Source organism: Sciurus vulgaris (assembly GCF_902686455.1).
Source record: "Sciurus vulgaris genome assembly, chromosome: 9".
In the NCBI taxonomy this organism is placed as follows: domain Eukaryota; kingdom Metazoa; phylum Chordata; class Mammalia; order Rodentia; family Sciuridae; genus Sciurus; species Sciurus vulgaris.
Genome location: NC_136469.1, coordinates 145,677,131 through 145,694,489, shown reverse-complemented (window position 1 = coordinate 145,694,489; position 17,359 = coordinate 145,677,131). Strand labels below are relative to the sequence as shown.

The following is a 17,359-nucleotide window of genomic DNA, read 5'->3' as shown; positions in this document are numbered from 1 at the left end:
TGTGGCTACACTCACTCTGGAGTGGCTGGGGCAGCACAAGCTGCAGACACCTCCTTTTTCCAAGTGCTCTGTCTGGGGAGAGGCGAGACCTGAAAGAAGGGTGCAGGATGGACACAAGGCAGGCACTCGGGAGCTTTGATGGGGAACAGCTGATGATTCTAAGAAGGTCATTGGGGTGGTCTCACCAGGATGAGGCCTGAGGCAGGACTGGAAGGGATGAGGTGGTGTGGAACCATTGTCTGCTAGGGGACAGGGCCGAGGGCAGAACCACCTCATACCAAGGCCCAATTCCATGGCTAGAAAGGCTGGGCAGGACCTGGCCTGGCCTGGCCTTATTGTCCTGCTGCTGAGCTTGGACCCATGTTCAGGGCCTAGGCCAGGTTCCAGCCTCGCCTGGTCAGGCCTGCATTATGCCCACCCAGCAGCAGCCCTGGGGTCTGAAAGGGCGTCTGACCCCGCTGTCAGGCAGCCACACAGCACCCCTCCTTCCCCCTGAGCCTGGTCGGCAGAGGTCAGGTGGTGGGAGCTCTCTGTGGCCCATGTGGCTCCCCTTGTGTGTTGGCGTCAGCAGGGCAAGTCTGATGCTGGGTGAGCTTGGTGAGGTTGTCCCTGCAGCTCCTGAGGAAGGTCTGGGGTCCCAGGAATTGCTGAGGACCACAGGATGGGACTTCTGGCGTTGGACCCACCTGAACGGCCACGTCAGCCTGGTGTGCCTGGTGAGGCCCAGAGGGCAGCATGGTCAGCATTCTTGAAGGGACTGGCACTGAGCTCTCAGCCTGCACTCGGCACCGTGCCCGGTGATGCTGAGCCTGTGGGTTGGCTTCGTGTGCTTCTTGTTTAAGTGAGTGGTTTGACTGCCACGGTACATTTTTGAGTGCGCATTAATGTTCATCTTGAAATGGAAAAGTGCTAGTCTGACTTTCACTTAAGCTTCTGCTTAAAAGCTTATATCTGAAACTGCCTTTTCCACATGGGCTCCACATGCTCTGCCCAGGCACAGCTTCTGGAAGGAGGTGCCTGCAGCTTTATCCCCCACCCCGCCCCCGGCCTGGCTGGTGGGACTTGTTCTTCGACAGACCTCAGGTAGTGAGTGACCATGTGGGCCAGAGAGCTGACCTGTGCATGTACAGCACCCAGTGGCTTGGGGTGTGGCGCTGATGGGAATACTGGCCACAGGACATTGTGCGGCTTGCCCAGGGCCCTAAAGCATGCTTTGCTGGGCATGCTGTTCCCTGGTCGACAAACTGATTTTATTATGTTTTCGCTTAAGTAGTTTCCAGGTGTAAAAGAAATTCAGCTTTTAAAAACCCCATGCTCTTCAAAAAGCTTCCCTTTGCTTCCCATCATCTTGGTCACTTCATCTTGCTGGTCTTTCCTGGACCCTTCGCCGTTGTGAGGATCCCTGGCCCTGTGAGTCCCAGAGCTCAGCATATGTGTCTGTTATTGACCCTCCCCAGAGAAGAGCACAGGCTTTGGAGAAGGAGCAACGGGAAGCTCCACATCACCCTGCTGCATCCTCTCCAAAATACCAAATTTCCAAATCTCAATAGGCACTAAGCGTGGGTTATTGGATTTCAGGTCTTCCTGTGAATGGCTGAGATGAGGGGTGGAGCTGCAGCTCTTGCCTGTGCACTCCAAGGTCAGCACTTTTCCTGCAGACCCACTAGGGGGTTCTGCTTGCTGGGCCTGTTGCTGGTATGCACCTGTGGCCAGGGCTGTCTCCTCTGGCCTTTCTGCCTATGGCTGTAGAGAAACCCCCACATCCTGGGCCCATCCTGGCCAGTGTGCCCTCTACCTCCCACGCTTGACTCTGTTGCTCTGCCCTCCTGACCTGGTGCTAGGGTCTGGGTTTCGTTTCTGCTCAGCGTAGTAGGGAATGCTATTGGCTATTTCTCCGACGTGGAGATTCTGGCTACGGAAGGCAGAGTTCTCCATTTGGGTCTACGCATTGTATCAAGGGGCCATGGGGTGGTGTAACCTGTGAGGGGAACCATGTGCTGGGGGGCCGTGGGTGGCTGTTCCCTGTGGGGGGTGATATGGGAGGGGTCCCTTGTACCCCACTGCCCTGGGGCGGGCAAGATGGGTGCTTGTCCATGTGTACCTTGGTGTGCTGGTTGTTGTTCCTGCTGGCCTCTGTCCATGATGACAGGTAGGAGCCTGGTCCTCCGACCAGCAGGCATCTGCCACTCGTGAGCTTCGTAGTCCTTGGGGGCCTTTCCTGCTCCCTAATGTTGCTCCCTGGGTGTCTACGGGTGTGGACTGGGGCTGCACTTTGGCAGGAGGCCGGGTCAGGAGGGTAGGCCTGGATGTCCCTGCCTGTAGGTGACAAGTGCAAAGGGGCCCCTGAGCCAGTTGTTCTGACCCGAGTTGCCTCTTGCCCTCAGGACCTGGTGAACATCGAGATGTTCCTGACAGCCAAAGAAGTAGAGGAATCCCTGGAAAGGCGGGAGACGGCCACATGCCTGGCCTGGTGCCATGACAACAAGTCCCGGCTCCGGAAGATGAAGGTGCGGGGCTCCCTGGGGCCACCTGGGTAGGGGCAAGGTAGGGGGAAGCTGTACCACCTGCCTGGGACCCCACACCTACACCTGTCAGTTCTGGTTTGTAAGGTGGGTTGTTGGTGTGGGCTTTGGGATGTTCTGGATTTGGGTGATTTTAGGTACAACCCTGAGGAGCAGCCTCCTGTGTTAGGGTTTGGACATTGTCCTGACATGAGGTTCAGAAGGAGTGGGGTGTGGCACCCCATTGCATATGCAGCATGTTAGTGGCCACCTTGCTTGGGGAGTCTGGGCAGGCCCATGGGCTCCCTGTGCTCAGTCATAGATGCAGAGAGCAAGTTCCCTGGCAGGCTGCAGAGCTCTGGCTGTGATAGTAAACTGAGTACACACTTGGTAGATACAGACTGTAGAGGCTTCAAAGCATAAACTGCAGAATTTGAGCCTGAGCCACTAAAAAATGCTGTTGTCCTAGGGCTTGCAGAAATGTTTTAACTTTTATTAACAGTCCCCACCTCCAGTAGAGGAACTGTTTTGTTTTGTTTTCTAAACTGAGTGCTTCTTTAACCCCACCGGGTTGAGCTTGTCGGGGTGCATGTAGTCACCAGCCGAGAGTGACACTCTCTGCCACTCAGGGCCGCCAAAGCGAGCACGAGGCGAAGACGGGACGAAAGAGTAGAGCCGCCAATGGCTCCCCTAAAGAGAGTGAGGATCTTGGTATGGAAACCCTAAAAGGAAAGCCAGAATTGGTATGTAACTCTTGTGCACCCTGCTCAGCTCCACCCCACTCCCCAAGACAGCTCTGCTCAGGGCCCTGCTTACCTCAAGGTTGCCAGTTACTTCTGCAAGCCCTGGCGCCTGCCAGATGGCACTGAGGCTTGCGCGGCCCCATCTAGCTGTGGTTGGACGCTGCCGCAGGCGGGGTGTGAGAAGTGCGGTGCTGCAGGTGCTGCAGGTGCTGCAGGTAGGCTGCTGGGCAGAGCGTGACTTGGTGTCTAAGAGTCCAGGAGGCAGCGCTTCACAGAAGCATGTGGGCAGGCACTGATGACGCGGGAGCTCGCCCACCAGGAACGCCTGCCAAAGAGGATGAGCTCGACACACTCAGGGAGGGGAGGGGAGTGAGGGAGGACCCCTCTTGGAGGAGAGTCTGGTGGGAGTGAATCTTGAGACCTAGTTCCACTGAGGTGGAAGATAACTCTAAATGAGAGGATGCCAGGTTCACGTCTGTTGAAGTGACTTGGACACCCAGACCCCGAGGGACAGTGAGGGTTGGAGTGTGCTCTGCAAGGGTGCCCCAGGTCTAGAGAGGCACATGGAGTGGCAGCACGGAGGCTCCAGGCAGCGTTCAGACCCTTGTGACTGCATGGGCTCTTGTTATGGGTTCAAGTCTAAGACCTCTTTGCTTCTACACGTTTTGCACTACCCCATTAGTAAACTCTTTGAAAGTAATCTGGTTGAGCAGAGAGTGGTTCTAAATAGGAAAGGCAAATTTAAAAGTGTACCTTTTGCAAAGCAGTGACCTAGAGTTCTACCCAAACAACTCCTTTTGTAAGAGGTCTACAGAGTGGCTCGTTCCTGCTAGTAGTCAGAACCTGCAGGTGCCCACCCACTGCAGAATCAGTGGTCATTGGGTGGCCCAGGGAGGCAAGGCAGGGCCCAGAGAAGATGGAGCCTCTGTGGGGGCCCAGAGTGGAGTTTCCTCCTCGGCCTCTGCAGAGGGCTCACCAGCCTTCATTTAGTGGATTTGTGCCAAACCTGTCACTGCGTGTGCAGAGCCTGCTCCCTTTTGGGAATCAGGGTGGCTTTTGCACCACCTTAGAACAGTTGCAGTTTCTGCCTCCAGCCTGTTTGCTCCTCAGCCTGGGTGCAGGGGGAGGAGCAAGGGATGGGTCAGCTTGCCACCTCTCTCCCCACTGAACTGGTGCAGCTGCTTCTGTGGAGTTGTGATGTGTCGGAGGAGGGTTGTGGCAGGGGTGGTGCATGCTCCGCAAGGTCAGGCTGAGGTAGTCCTTTGGACATAGTGTGCACGCTGAGGAGGCCAGGTGGGGAACTCTGAGCCCCAGATGCTTTCACGTGGAGCTTCTGTCCATGCCGTTGTGTGCTTTGGATGCTGTGGGATCAGCGTCCCGCATGGGTGAGGAGCCTCAGGCACCCTCCTTTCCTTACCCGTTTCTGGCGGGAAGTGCTGAGGGTGTTTTGAGGCCATACTGACAATTTCAAGGTTCAAGCTACTACTGCTCATGTAGAAAAACCCACCTTTTCCTGAGTTGGCAGAATTTATTTGTGTCCGCTGGCCCTACCTCCAGGCACAAGAGTTGCAGCATAAATTGGATTGATATGACTGGTTCAAAGGAAGCTTTGAGTTTCCATGCTGGCTATTGCCACCTGTGGACTCCATACCATCCCCCAGTCACTACAGTACTTTAGACAGACACCTTCGGACCCCAATACTGCCCACGTCTGGGCAGAGCAGCCAGCCCAGACCCCTCTCACAGCCTCAGCAAATTCTGGGAATTCTGCTCTTTGCAGGAACCACCCCCTCGCCATCCCCACCTGACCCCAACTATCCTGGACCTTGAGCTCATAGCAGGAGCCTCGGCTTCTGCAGGTGTGGTGTCCCCTGTTCCAGGCAGGACCTTTGAGCGGCCCACACTTCTGCTTGGAACACTGCAGCATCTGGCCCCCTGCCCCTGTGCATCTTTGCTCAGGTGTTCCTTGGCAGCCCCAATGAGGTGCCACCTTCTAATCCATCTAGCACCCACTTGTTCTGCCATTGTCTCCCTTGCCCCCAAGTGTCACAGTCTCTTGACACTGTTTGTCTGAGTTTTCCTGGACACAGTGAGGCACCTGGCTCATAATCGTGGGCAGACAGGAAGTGCTGCGAGTCTGAGTCAAAGGCTTGGGGGACTCGTGTGCATGAGGACTTTGAGGACAGACGGGACCCAGATGATCCTCTGCCCTGTGTGGAATGGATGGTTCCGTTGGGGTTGCCAGCCTTTGCCCCACGCCCTGTGAGCTGGCGACGGCTCCTGGTTGCTGCCCACCTTTGTGGCAGCTTTTCATGTGAGTCTAGTAGGCACCTCGGATGGTACCTACTGCTCCTGCCCATCTGGCACCCCCAAGCCAGGCTCCTGGGTGCCTCTCAGTGCCATCGGTGGGGGAAACATGGCCCCACTCCCACCGAGGCTGTGTTGGGGGGCCCAGGCTCCCGGGCTTGCAGTGCCATGTGGCTCCTCTTTGGCGCAGCCTGCCTCTCAGGAGCCTGGCGAAGGGCCTGCTGGGGTGGGAAGGCCAAGATCACCACCCGGACGCCTGGTGCTGTGCGGCACTGACTCCCGCTGTCTTGACCCAGCCTCTCGCCTTTGCCCTCAGAGCTGCCTGGAGTTCAGCCTCAGGATCCAGGAGTTCATCGAGCTCGTTCGGCAGAACAAGCGCCTCGATGCTGTAAGGTAAGACTTGGGCTGCTCCCTAGCTTCTCCTGTGAGGGCACCGTGCCCCCTTGCCCATCCTCAGGGTGCGGGTGCTAGAGAAGGATGTGTGGTACGGAGGGTCTTTTGTCGGAGGGCCCGTGGTGCCGCGACCGTCCATGTGAGCCTCTGATCAGGGCTCTGGCCCCCTTCCCCCTTGAGGAGTGCCCGCAGCTGCAGGAACGCCCTCGCGGAGCGGCCTGTCCGTGGGAGGTCGCTCCCATCGTGGCCACCTGGGGACACTGGGAGCGGAAGAGCACCTTAGGGCTTTCTGTGGGCACAGCTGGACTTCCTTGTCCCATCTCTGGCTCAAAGACAAAGGGAACCTTGGTTGACCACCTGCACAGCCTCCACCTGGCAGAGCCCTGGCAGTCAGGCATGAGGAGGAGGAGCTTCGGGGTTCTGACTCTTCCTTGATGCACGGTATCCATAGGGAGGTGGCTGAGTGCCAGTTCCGCTTCCTTGCCCTGGACCCGCTCGCTCGTCTTCTGTCAGCAGCCTTGTCTGTTGGCCAGTGTGTGCTGCATGGGGCGAAGGCACAGGGTCTTCTCATTCCAGCTTTGCTGAGCCTCCTGCCCCATTGAGCCTGGAACTCCGAGCAGGGAGGCCAGTATGTGGTGGGGCAGCTGAGGTAGGGCCTGCAGCAGGATGAGCTGCTGCTGGGGCTGTGCCGAGGGGCTCCTGGACACACAGCGGGTAGCAGGTGAGTTGCCCGAGTATGGACACAGCAGAAGGGATTTTGCCAGAAGCAGAAGGTGCTGGTCTGAAACCCCTTTGTCTGGCAGCCGAAGGTTGGTGGTGGCATGTGTCCACCTGGAGTCATAGGGTGGGTGGCAGTGAGTCATCCTGAGGGAGCCTTGAGTTGATGTGCCGAGCCCAGCGGGAGGTGCAGTGGTTCCCATAGAGGGCAGGCTGCCTTGAATCCACATGCCGGTCTCACTGGCTCCCAGTGCCCATGCTGCGTAGCAGGTGGTGGGAGAGGAGGGCCTGCTCTTTGTTCTTATTCTGTCCATAACCAACCCTATTGGAGGCGAGCCCAGCCACGGCCGCGGGCCTGGGAGTGATGCTGCAGCCCTCTGCAGCTGTAGCCAGATGGAGCATGTCCGCCCTGATGCGGCTAGGTCAGTGTGTGCTGGGCTGCTGCTCTTCAGGGGCACGTGTGCTCTGGGGGCCGAGGTGGTGCCAGCTGTGGGGAAGTGCATGTGCTCACCCGTCCTGCTCCACTTTGGCTCTCATGCCCACAGGATGGCGTCTGCTCAGCCATGGCCCACCTGCTTCCCTCTCAGGGCTTCAGCCACATCAGCCCTGGAATCAGAACCGGGCCCTCTGTGCTCTCGTCAGGTACCCCTGAGGACCCTTGAAGAGCATCACTTGGACTGTGCACCCCTCAAGGACAGGCAGGTCACAGTTGGTGGGAGAAGCTCTTGAAGTCTCTTGACTGCTGGGGGTAACAAGCAGGCGGATGTGGCCCTGGAGCATGGGTCCTGTTGCAGGGGAGAGGCAGCCAGCTGTCCTGAGCTCCTTCTCTGTGCCTGGCTTAGGGCGAGCACCTGCTGGAACTGTGTTCAGGGTGACTGCCAGGCAGCTGAGGCCTGAGAGTGCCCTCCGTGGATGCCCGGGTGTCAGATGTGTGAGCAGGTAGAGCATGATCTTTGGGAGGATCCTGCAGGGACCTTTGTGGGTGGGAGGGCAGGCAGGTATGCTAGACAGGGCTGAGGAGGGAGAAGACGGAGCCTCCAGGCTGACTTTTCAGAAGTCCTGGGCAGGCTAGAGGAGGCAGGCAGGTCCCACAGGGCTTGGGCAGGGCGAGGGCAGGTAGGTCTGACAGAGCTCAGAAGGGGAGGGGTGAAGCCAGGCTGTCGTGCTGAGGCCCTGCACTCGGCCATAGTGCCAGCACAGGTGAAGAGCTCTTCCTCCATGCCATCCTGCAAGCCCAGCCCCAGACAAGGGTGTGGCTTGCTCAGGACTGTCCCTTGGGGCAGGGGAAGATCCGGGTCCTGTCATCTGGCCTGTTGCTGTGAATCTGGGGAGGGCCTGCTGGACCAGGCCATGGACCTCCCTGGCTGCTGCCTTGGGCACTGCTGAATGTGGAAGTGTAAGCTTCCGGTGGCTAACTTCTAACTTCTTAATTTTTTGTTTTTGTTGAGATAGGGCCTCGCTATGGTGCCTAGGCTGTCCTTGAACTCCTGGGCTCAAGCGATCCTCTGGTCTCCCGAGTAGCTGAGAAAACAGGCATGTTCCACCATACTGAGCAGCGGTTTTAATTTTTGGTAAATGGGTAAGCCACATGCCTGGCCCTGGTGCCTGAGTGACTTGATGAAGGTGGGACTGTACTGTGTCCACTACGCACCCAGGTCTTAAGCCTGACCAGGCCAAATTCAGGTGTTAGTCTTCTGGGTATGTTTGTGTAAGTGCACTTTTTTTTAAAGAGAAACATGATGTTGTGTCTTAAATTGGCTATATCGTGTCTTACATGGGTTGTGATGTTCATTAAAGAGTAGTCAGCTCTGTTGTCCTGGAGTTAGGAGTCAGACTGCCCATATCTACCCGCCTGTGCACAGCTCTGGGGCCCTGGGGCCCTGGTTACTCACCAGCCTTCAGCCATCCTGGATGGGGTGCTGGCCTCATTGCTCTTTCCAGAGGGTGGACAGCCATGTGGACTCCCGTGGGTGCATCCTGAAGCTGGATTCCTCCTGCTCCTCTTGGCTACACTGTCCACACCTAGTGTCCTCTGCTGCCCCTTAGAGCTTCAGCTTCATGGCCACCTTGCTGTCCCTCTGGGACTGCTTAGCCCCCTCCTGTGCCAACTCCAGTCTCCACCCAGAGCCACACCCCTTGAGAAGCTGCTGGGAGCAGGGATCTCCTTACCTCCCACCCCTTCTTCCGCCCTCTGCCCCTCATGCCTTATTTCTGACAGCACAGGGCTGGCCTGCAGGGAGGCTGAGAGGGCATGAGTTTTGCCATCACTGGTCCCTGGGACCAAGGGACTGGCTCCAGGGGAAGGGGACTTTTGAGTGTAGAGGACGCAGTGGTAGACCAAGGGCATATGTGAGTGCAGGTTCCTTGGACAGCCAGAAGGCCAGTGAGCACCAGTGCCCAGCAACCCTCCACCCTGTGGGAGTTCTTGGGAAGGTTTGTGGACGCCTGGGCATAGGGCCTTTGGCTCAGAGGGGAGCAGCTGGTCTTCCAGCCTTGTGTCCCTTGCAGGTGGCCAGGCCTGGGGCAGGAGCCCACTTGTGTGTCACTCAGGAAAGGTCAAGGCTGTGTGTGCTTGCACACTTGGCCTGGAGGGGCTGTGCTGTGCAGCAAGGAGGGACATGTTAGGAGGCTGGACGGGCTCCCAGCCCTGGGTCGTGCGCTGAGCATCCAGGGCAGTCAGAGGTGCTTTGGAGGACTCGGGGCAGAGCTCTTCCAGCCCTGGTGAGCGCAGCTTCTGCTCTGCCTATCCCCTACAGGCCCTGCTCACCACAACTTCCAGGGCCCAGGACTGACTCCCTGTGTGCCTTGACCCTGGCTTGAGGACTGAGTGCGGGTCCTTAGGGATGAAAGTGCACACTTAAATATGCCAAAATATTGTTTTTTTAGACATGCAAGAAAGCACTTCAGTCAGGCCGAAGGGAGCCAGCTGGATGAGGTCCGCCAGGTCATGGGCATGCTGGCCTTCCCGCCAGACACACACATCTCCCCTTACAAGGTAATGTCCATGCTCCTGTCCTCTGGGTTCCTGTGGGCCTGCAGGGTCAGGGCATCCATGTAGGGTGGGTTAGCAGCTGTTCCAACTCCTAAGGGCCTGTGGTTCCTTGACAGGAGGACCTGTCTGCCACCTGCTGTGTGGCCTGGAGGACCTGTCTGCCACCTGCTGTGTGGCCTGCCATTGCCTCTTCTGCTTTATTCTCATTTTGATGGAGGATTTAGGTGGGAGGTTTCAGGAGTGCTTCAGCCTTGCAGGTCTGACCCCGGACCCCCCCCTCTCCTCTGCTGCCCCTGTTCCATCTCTCCTTCAGTCCCATGGACGATGCTAGCTTGAGTGGTGTCCTGCGATACGTCTGTGGTGTTGCAGCCTCTGGGTCTCCAGGTCATGGTGGGCCTTGGTGTGGTCTCCCTGTGGCAGCTCCTGGTCTTTCCCTTCTGTACCAGACTTGCTGGCAGATCTGCTCGCCAGCCTTTCACAGAGGCTCCTTGGCCTTCTGGCTGCAGTGGGGCCTCCTGGGGCTGCTGACCTCAGCCCACCCAGGTAGCTCGCTGCTTCCTGGCCTGCTCAGCAGAGGGTTGTAGGAACCAGTGGGCACACCTTGCTGGCGTTAGTTTCAGTTCCCAGAAAGGGCGTCAAGTACAGCTCCTTGCTCATGGATTTTATGAAGTTTGTAAACCTCAAAGCTGGTCTCTGCTGTAGGCTCCTGTGTTTGCCCTGCAGCCCCCAGACAGGTGGCATTGGCTGTGTCCAAGTAGACCAGCCCAGCACCTTCTGAGAGGTTGCTGGGTGTTCTCTGGCCCTGCCCTCCTCCATGAGATGGCGAGGTGTTGAGCATTTTCTGTTAAATACCATCAGGCCACACACACTGGCAGGTGCTGAGTCGAAAGAGGTCACGTTTTAAGTCAGCGTCCTGGGTTTCTCTCATCTGCTCTGGAGAAGTGGGAGAGGGCAACCCTCTCTGTGATGAGTCTGGCTTGGAGTGTGGCTCGCTTATTTCTCTTCCCTTAGGTGACCTTGCTATCTGGGCACAGGGGAGGCAGGTCCTGCTGTCCCACCACCTTGAGAACAGGGATGAGCCCCTCCCCTCTGTGCGAGGATATGTGGTGGTGACAGCACAGCCTGCTGCGTATCTGTCAGTGCCCGTCAGAGGAATCTGGCAACCTGACAGAGCAAAACCAGGATCATGTGGGAAACCCTTAGCTGGGAGAAACTGGCAGCTTCGGGTCCTGTGAACTTCACAGGAGAGTTGAGAACACACTCGGTGTGTTGGAGGCTGTGAGGAAAGAAACAAAGATCCAGAGCAGTTGCCAGGCAGGAAGCAAGGCCTCACCTCAGGCAGCAAGTTGTGGACCTCGTCCCAGAGTGTCAGGCAAGGCCCAGAGGCAGCCTTTGCTTAGAGTAGGCACCGGCCGTGAGGCTAGAGGCCCAGGCCCCAGGAGGAAGCTGGGAGCCATCGCTCTCACCGAGAGCCTGCTGGGCTGCTTTATCCTGTACGCACTTGGCTTTCATAAAAGTAATATCAAAAACAAGACTGTTTTGAAAGGTTGGAATTAAGTGTGAGGTCTGCCCTGAACGCGAGTGTCTGTGTGCGGAGCTCACAGAGCTGGCCCACTGTCTCGCCCCCGACAGGGCCCAGCCTCGGGGTTCTGCTCCAAGGTGCAGCTGCTCTTTCCATTTGGTGTCATTGCTCTGGAGTCGCACTTCTCCCTTCGCCATCGTGCTCTGCGGCTCCCCCGCATCAAGCTGTCCAGCCTGTGGTGCGCCCTTGTCTTGTCATGAAGCCACAGGGTGCACATGGCCACCACGTGAATGTTCCAGAGTTTATTAGGGGTTCTGTGGTTGGATGTTAAGCCAGGGTCACAGGAGCACACTATGTCTGTCCTCTGCTCAGAAGGGCCATAACTCCTGCCCTTACCACTGCCCACTGTGGTCAGTGATCCCCATGGGTCTCCTGGGAGGGTCCCAGCACCTCTGCCTTGTCTCTTCCAGGACCTTTTGGACCCTGCCCGGTGGCGGATGCTGATCCAGCAGTTCCGATACGACAACTACCGGCTGCACCAGCTGGGGAACAACTCGGTGTTCACCCTTACCCTGCAGGCTGGCCTCTCAGCCATTAAGACACCGTATCCTCCCACGCTCCTGCTTAGCCAGCTGCCATCCCTGGTTGCATTTTAGCAGGCTGCGCTGTCCCAGAGCTGCGTGTGCATGTTGTTGAGATTCGGGGGTGGTAGTGGAGAGGGCCAGTCTTCACTCAGTCTCTCCCCCGTCTCGGCCCTGCTGGCACACCTGATGCGACTCTCAGCCCTCCAGACGAGTGGGTCTGGGCCTGGCTGTCCCAGCACAGGGCCTGGCTTCACTTCTCAGGTCAGCTCAGAGTGGCCGGTCCTGAGGCGGGAGGCAGCCTCCCCTCTCCAGAGGGCAGAGGTACTCCGAGCTTCCTCATCTGGACTTGGCAGATCCTGTCCTCCCATCCCCCATGTGACTGATCCCATCTTGCATGACTGACCCTGTCTAGCATGTGACACTGTCCCCACGTGACTGACCTGTCCATTGTGAGCCTGGTCCTGTTCCTCTGGTGGGCACTGTCCCTCCTGTGACCGTCTGGTCCACTGCTGGTACCTGGCTGTGCTCTGCTGAGACGAGTCTCCAGGCTTCATCCTGACGGCCACTGCTGAGATGGGCAGCAAGAGCACCTTTGCTCTGCCTTCTCTCAGCTTCCGTGAGAAGGTCGCCGACAAGGACTCGCCTCTCCTGCCTGTGAGGCAGGGCTGGGTGAGGGGTGGGGACGCCAGAGCAGCGTGGTCCTGGCCTCTCCCCGTGTGGCTGCTCTGCCCTCATCTGTTCTGCGTGGCCACAGTGCCCTCTCGCCTTCCTTAACGCCGTGCGCAGGCAGTGCTACAAGGAGGACGGCAGCTCCAGGAGCCCCGACTGCCCGGTCTGCAGCCGCTCCCTCAACAAGCTGGCGCAGCCACTGCCCATGGCACACTGCGCCAACTCACGCCTGGTCTGCAAGATCTCCGGCGACGTCATGAATGAGAACAACCCGCCCATGATGCTGCCCAACGGCTACGTCTACGGCTACAACGTGAGGGGTTGGGGCAGAGGGTGGGCTGCGCTCTGCAGGCTGCATGTCCAGCTGCTGGGTTTCCCTGGTGGTGTTGGGTGTGCCTCAGGAATGATGTTCCAGGCTCGGCGGGCTTGTCCCTGGATGGTGCATTGTGTGGGTTTTTAAAGAAAACCTGATTTATAGTGCATCTTATCTTAATACGTTCCTGATCTTATTTTGCAGTCTCTGCTTTCTATCCGTCAAGATGATAAAGTTGTTTGCCCAAGAACCAAAGAAGTCTTCCACTTCTCACAAGCCGAGAAAGTATACATCATGTAGGCCCGTGTCGCCCAGTGCACGCCTCGGGCCAGGCCGCGTGGGCAGGGCACACCCTCCCACGTCCCTGCCCTAGCCTGCCGCTGCGTTTCTGTTTCTTGCGACCAAAGATCAGTGAGCAACGATAAATACTCTTAGGAAGCGAGGAAATGAGATTTAATGAGTTCGTACTTGAAAACAGCGTTTGATGGGTAGGATTTTGTAATGTGAGTCGACTATTTGATGCTTCTGCAGAGTACTTGCACCTCTCAAAGGAAACTCTACAGCCTGACCTCAGCCCCAAGGAGCTTTAGGATGGCTCACAGGTAGGAAACCTTCTCTCCCAAGTTTCTCAGCTTCCTCTTTTTGCTGAAGAGACTTGGGCAGTGTGAGGAACAGGCTGGTCCTTCGACGCATGTTAGCTGTGGCCTGGGTGAGGTGCCGGCACGCTGGTGGCCTGTGGTGACTTGCCATGCGGTGCACGAGGACCCTTCCTGACGTCACTGGAGTTGCCACCAGAGCGCCCTGCAGGCCCTGGGCCACGTCCTGCAAGCTGGGGCTCGGCCCCTGGTCGTCCGTGCACCGCCTTACTTCCTGCTTTGAGAATGTATTCACGTGGAGATCCACTGGACCGAGTTTCTGCAGAGGCCTTGCTGGATAGTTCTGTAGCCCTGGAGTCTGCATGCTATTCGTTACGGAGCGGATAGTTCAGCTGAAGCAAGCACTGATGGGTTTTCAGAACATACGAACCCTTGTAGTCCACACAGAAACCTGTGGTAGAGGTTTGTATCTAGCGCTTATTTTTGCATGTTGATGTTGATTAGCTGATAAACTGTAAATGTAAAGCGTGTTAATAAAATGGCTTTCTATTTCTCACTCTGAGGCGTTTCTGAGTCCAGGGGTGTGCTCTGCCCTCCTGGCTCACTGCATGGGGCTGGGTTTGTGGCTGCTGTTGCTGCAGCGAAGGGGCTCAGGACACCAAGGCAGTGCCCCCCGGAGGTGCGCAGCCATCTTCCACCTCGCAGAGCCCAAAGCCGAGTTCTCAGCTTTTGGAGTCTGAGGTTGCGTCTCGCTCTCGGCCTGATCAGTGCCCTCCTCAGGCTGGGTTGTGTGCTGGTTGGACAGCCAGCCTGCAGCCCTGGTTCCCAGAGCCTCTGGAGCTGCTGTCAGATGGGGCCTGGGTCTGAGGTTCTAAGCCTGGTCAGTCGCCCTCCACCCCAACAGCTGCTCTGCAGTGCCCTTGCCGTGCCCTGTGGCCGGCCCTGCTCAGCACTGGACCTCTGGCAACTGCCTTGGTCCCTGCACTCCTGCCCTGCCATGTTCCCTGTGGCCACTCAGGGCTCTGCACTGGGGCCTCCCTGTGACCATGCAGGCCATGTCTGCTGGTGGGCACACCACACCTGTTGCAGTCCCTGCCTGCTCCACCCACACCTCTGGCGAGTGGCAGCAGAACCAGGTATGGCGGCCCTGTGCCCTGCACTCCTGAGCACTGTGCGCTCTCCCGAGCAGGTCTTCCTGACCTTGTTTCCTGCTTACCACCTGGCCACTGCTCTTTCTTACTGATGTAGGGCATGGCAGAGCACACACACCCCGGTAGCCCCTGGACTGATGCAGCTCCCCACAGCTGCCCTGGGTCCTTCCCAGTCCACACTGTGATCATCCCAGTCAGCAGCTCAGCTGGTTCTGGAGCCCACGAGGGTGGAACTGCACAGTGTGGGCCCCGTGCTCAGCCTCACACCTGGTGGGCCGTCTCCGGGTGGCACCCTCCATCTGCAGCCGTGCTGAGGGCCACTGCAGGAGCCATCACAGTGTGTGTCCTGTTGGCGGGCATCTGAACTGCGAGTGCTCTCCGACCTCACTTTGTGGATGCAGGTCTTACTGGCGGGGTTGGGCAGAGCCGAAGGGGTCACGTTAGTGTCCACTGCCCTGGCCTTCTGGTGCTTGGCACTGGGAGCCTTTTGCAGTGAGACTGCCGGTTGTGTTATCTAACTGTGCTGCTTTGAAAAACTGGGTTTAAGATGACAGACTCAAGCGTGCGAGCCCTTTAGTGCGAAGAGGTGCTTTCTCTTGCTGCCCGTGAGTGCTGTGGCGGTTTGCTGTGTTTGGCTCGTCCTTCTTGACGTGTCAGGGCCTCAGTGGACGTGAGCCATGTTCACACAGACCACACAGGTCCATTCTCCTCTTGGGGGACCCAGCTGCACTGGGGTGGTGGCCATGCCTGTGATCCAGCCACTCGGGAGATTCCAGGCCAACCTGGGCAATGTAGCAAGACCCTTCCCCCATGGAAAGGGCTGGGGTGATCTCTGGTGGCGTGCTCCTGTGGTGAGTCCCCGGCGCTGCAAGAAATAAAAACTGCTGTGAATACTTGTGTGCGAGTCTTTGCAGATGTGATTCTTGTCATTGGGAAGTAATTTTCTAGAAGGACTAATGAGTTCCTGGGGCTGTGGTGTTTGACTCCACTCCCGCCAAAGACTTCTCCAGGGGGTCACCTCCTCTGCAGGCCTGGGTCCAGTGGCCCACATCTTCCCCAGCGTTTGGTGGTGTTGGTGTTTTGGGGCAGGAGTCCTGGTGCCTCGCTCTGGTGACTGCTGAGCTGTCTGTCCAGGTCTTTTGCCGTTGTCATCGCGTCATCTTAGATGGGTGAAGCACTTGACGAGCTCTAGGTGCACATCGTCTACACTTCCTGACAGTGTCAGTGGAGGCAAGTGAGCGTCTACACTTCCTGACAGTGTCAGCGGAGGCAGGTGAGCGTCTACACTTCCTGACAGTGTTAGCGGAGGGTCCACCTGTAGCCAGTTCAGTTGGTCAGTTCTTTGTTTTCATGGTTAGTGCTTTTCTTATGTTCTAAAAAACTACCTGCCTATCCCAGAGTCAAACATATTCTCTCATGTAGGTTCATTTTTCGCTTTTCTGTTAGCTCTAGTGTGTGGTATGAGGAGGAGCTTACGGATCATTTCCTGCCCCTGCCCCATTTGCTTATTCTGTGACTCTAGTATCATCTGTTGAAATCACTGTTCTCCCCCTTCAGTAATGTGACTCTGCCTGGGTGCTCTGGACGGACTGGCCTTTAGGTCAGGCCTTACCAGTTCCACCTCCAGTACATACTGCCCATTCTTGTGCCTGTGTCATTCACTCAGCAGGTAATATAAGTCCTCTGGTGTTTTGTACTTTTTCAGAATTGTTGTAACTATTCTAGGGCCTTCGCATTTCCACTTAAGTTTTAGAATCACTTTTTTTTTTGCACTGGGGAATGAACATAATCAGCTTTTCAGAGGGCTGTGGAAGTAGCTCAGTGGTAGAGCACTTGTTTAGCATGTGCAGGCCCTTGGTTTGATCACCAGTACCATAAAAAATGGTCAACTTATATCTATTGAAATTTTTAAAAAGGAAGCTGGGATTTAAATTGGAATTGCATTCAATCTGTCAGTTCATTTGGGGACTCTTATCAGTTTGCTCAGTCTGCACAACAATACCACAGCCTACGTGGCTTCAACAGCACAGGTCCTTCTCAGCACTGAGGCGGCCTAGCTGGTTGGTGAGGCCTCTTCCTGCTGGCAGACGATCACACATGGTCCTACACTGTGTCCTCACCACACTCCAGGGTCTCTCCCTCATGAGGACACCAGCCCTGCTGGATTAGGGTCCTACCCCCATGGCCTTCGTTGCCTCTTTAAAGGCCCGTCTGCGAATAGTCACATTGGGGGTCAGAGCTTCAACATGGGAATTTGGTGGGGACACAGTTGAATCCATAACAGACTTAAAAATCTTAACAATATTGAGTCCTCCAACCCACAAATATGGTATATCTTTTCATAAATCTAGCTCTTATCTAAGTTTTGTGGTTTTGACATTTGATTGATTTAATAACTCATGATTTTTAGTGTTACTGTGTAACACTAAAACCTATCTCTGATATTCAGTGGTGATATGCAGACTTGATCAGAATTTGTTATTCATCTTGTATGTACTAATGAGTTCTGGTGGTTTTCAAGTAAAGTCTTAAGGTTTTCCATGTGTGCAGTTACGGTACCTCGACATGGTCCTGCTTCCCCTTCTCACCTGCCTTCCACTCCTCCCATGAGTAGCTGGAGACTCAAGTGACGTTGAGGACAAGGTGTGAGAACAGTGCATAGTTCCCTCTCGGAGGCAGAAAGCCCTGTCATGCACACTGAACCAGGGCGTTTGCAGACATCCTTCATCTGCATGAGAAGTTCTCCAGTTTCCTAGAAGTTATTACAATGAATATTGATTTTGTTTTTAAAAAATCCTTTGTAGAGGGCTGGGGATGTAGCTCAGTTGGTAGAGTGCTTGCCTCACAAGCACAAGGCCCTGAGTTCGATCC

General features: G+C 56.5%; 1 protein-coding gene across 3 annotated transcripts in view; it reads left to right on the top strand.

Annotated features, from left to right (window-relative positions):
• The window catches only part of MAEA (macrophage erythroblast attacher, E3 ubiquitin ligase), a 39,028-nt gene extending 25,135 nt beyond the window's left edge, over positions 1 to 13,893 (top strand). For 2 of the 3 annotated variants that reach the window (XM_079153640.1, XM_079153642.1), the window contains exons 4-10: positions 2,385 to 2,507; positions 3,131 to 3,244; positions 5,868 to 5,944; positions 9,548 to 9,656; positions 11,646 to 11,779; positions 12,546 to 12,741; positions 12,946 to 13,893. In XM_079153640.1, coding sequence (XP_079009766.1) covers positions 2,385 to 2,507; positions 3,131 to 3,244; positions 5,868 to 5,944; positions 9,548 to 9,656; positions 11,646 to 11,779; positions 12,546 to 12,741; positions 12,946 to 13,041 — 849 coding nt within the window. In that variant the 3' untranslated portion in view covers positions 13,042 to 13,893. The remainder of the gene's footprint in view (positions 1 to 2,384; positions 2,508 to 3,130; positions 3,245 to 5,867; positions 5,945 to 9,547; positions 9,657 to 11,645; positions 11,780 to 12,545; positions 12,742 to 12,945) is intronic. The other variant, XM_079153641.1, reaches the window with a different exon arrangement.
• The last annotated feature ends 3,466 nt before the right edge of the window (positions 13,894 to 17,359 follow it).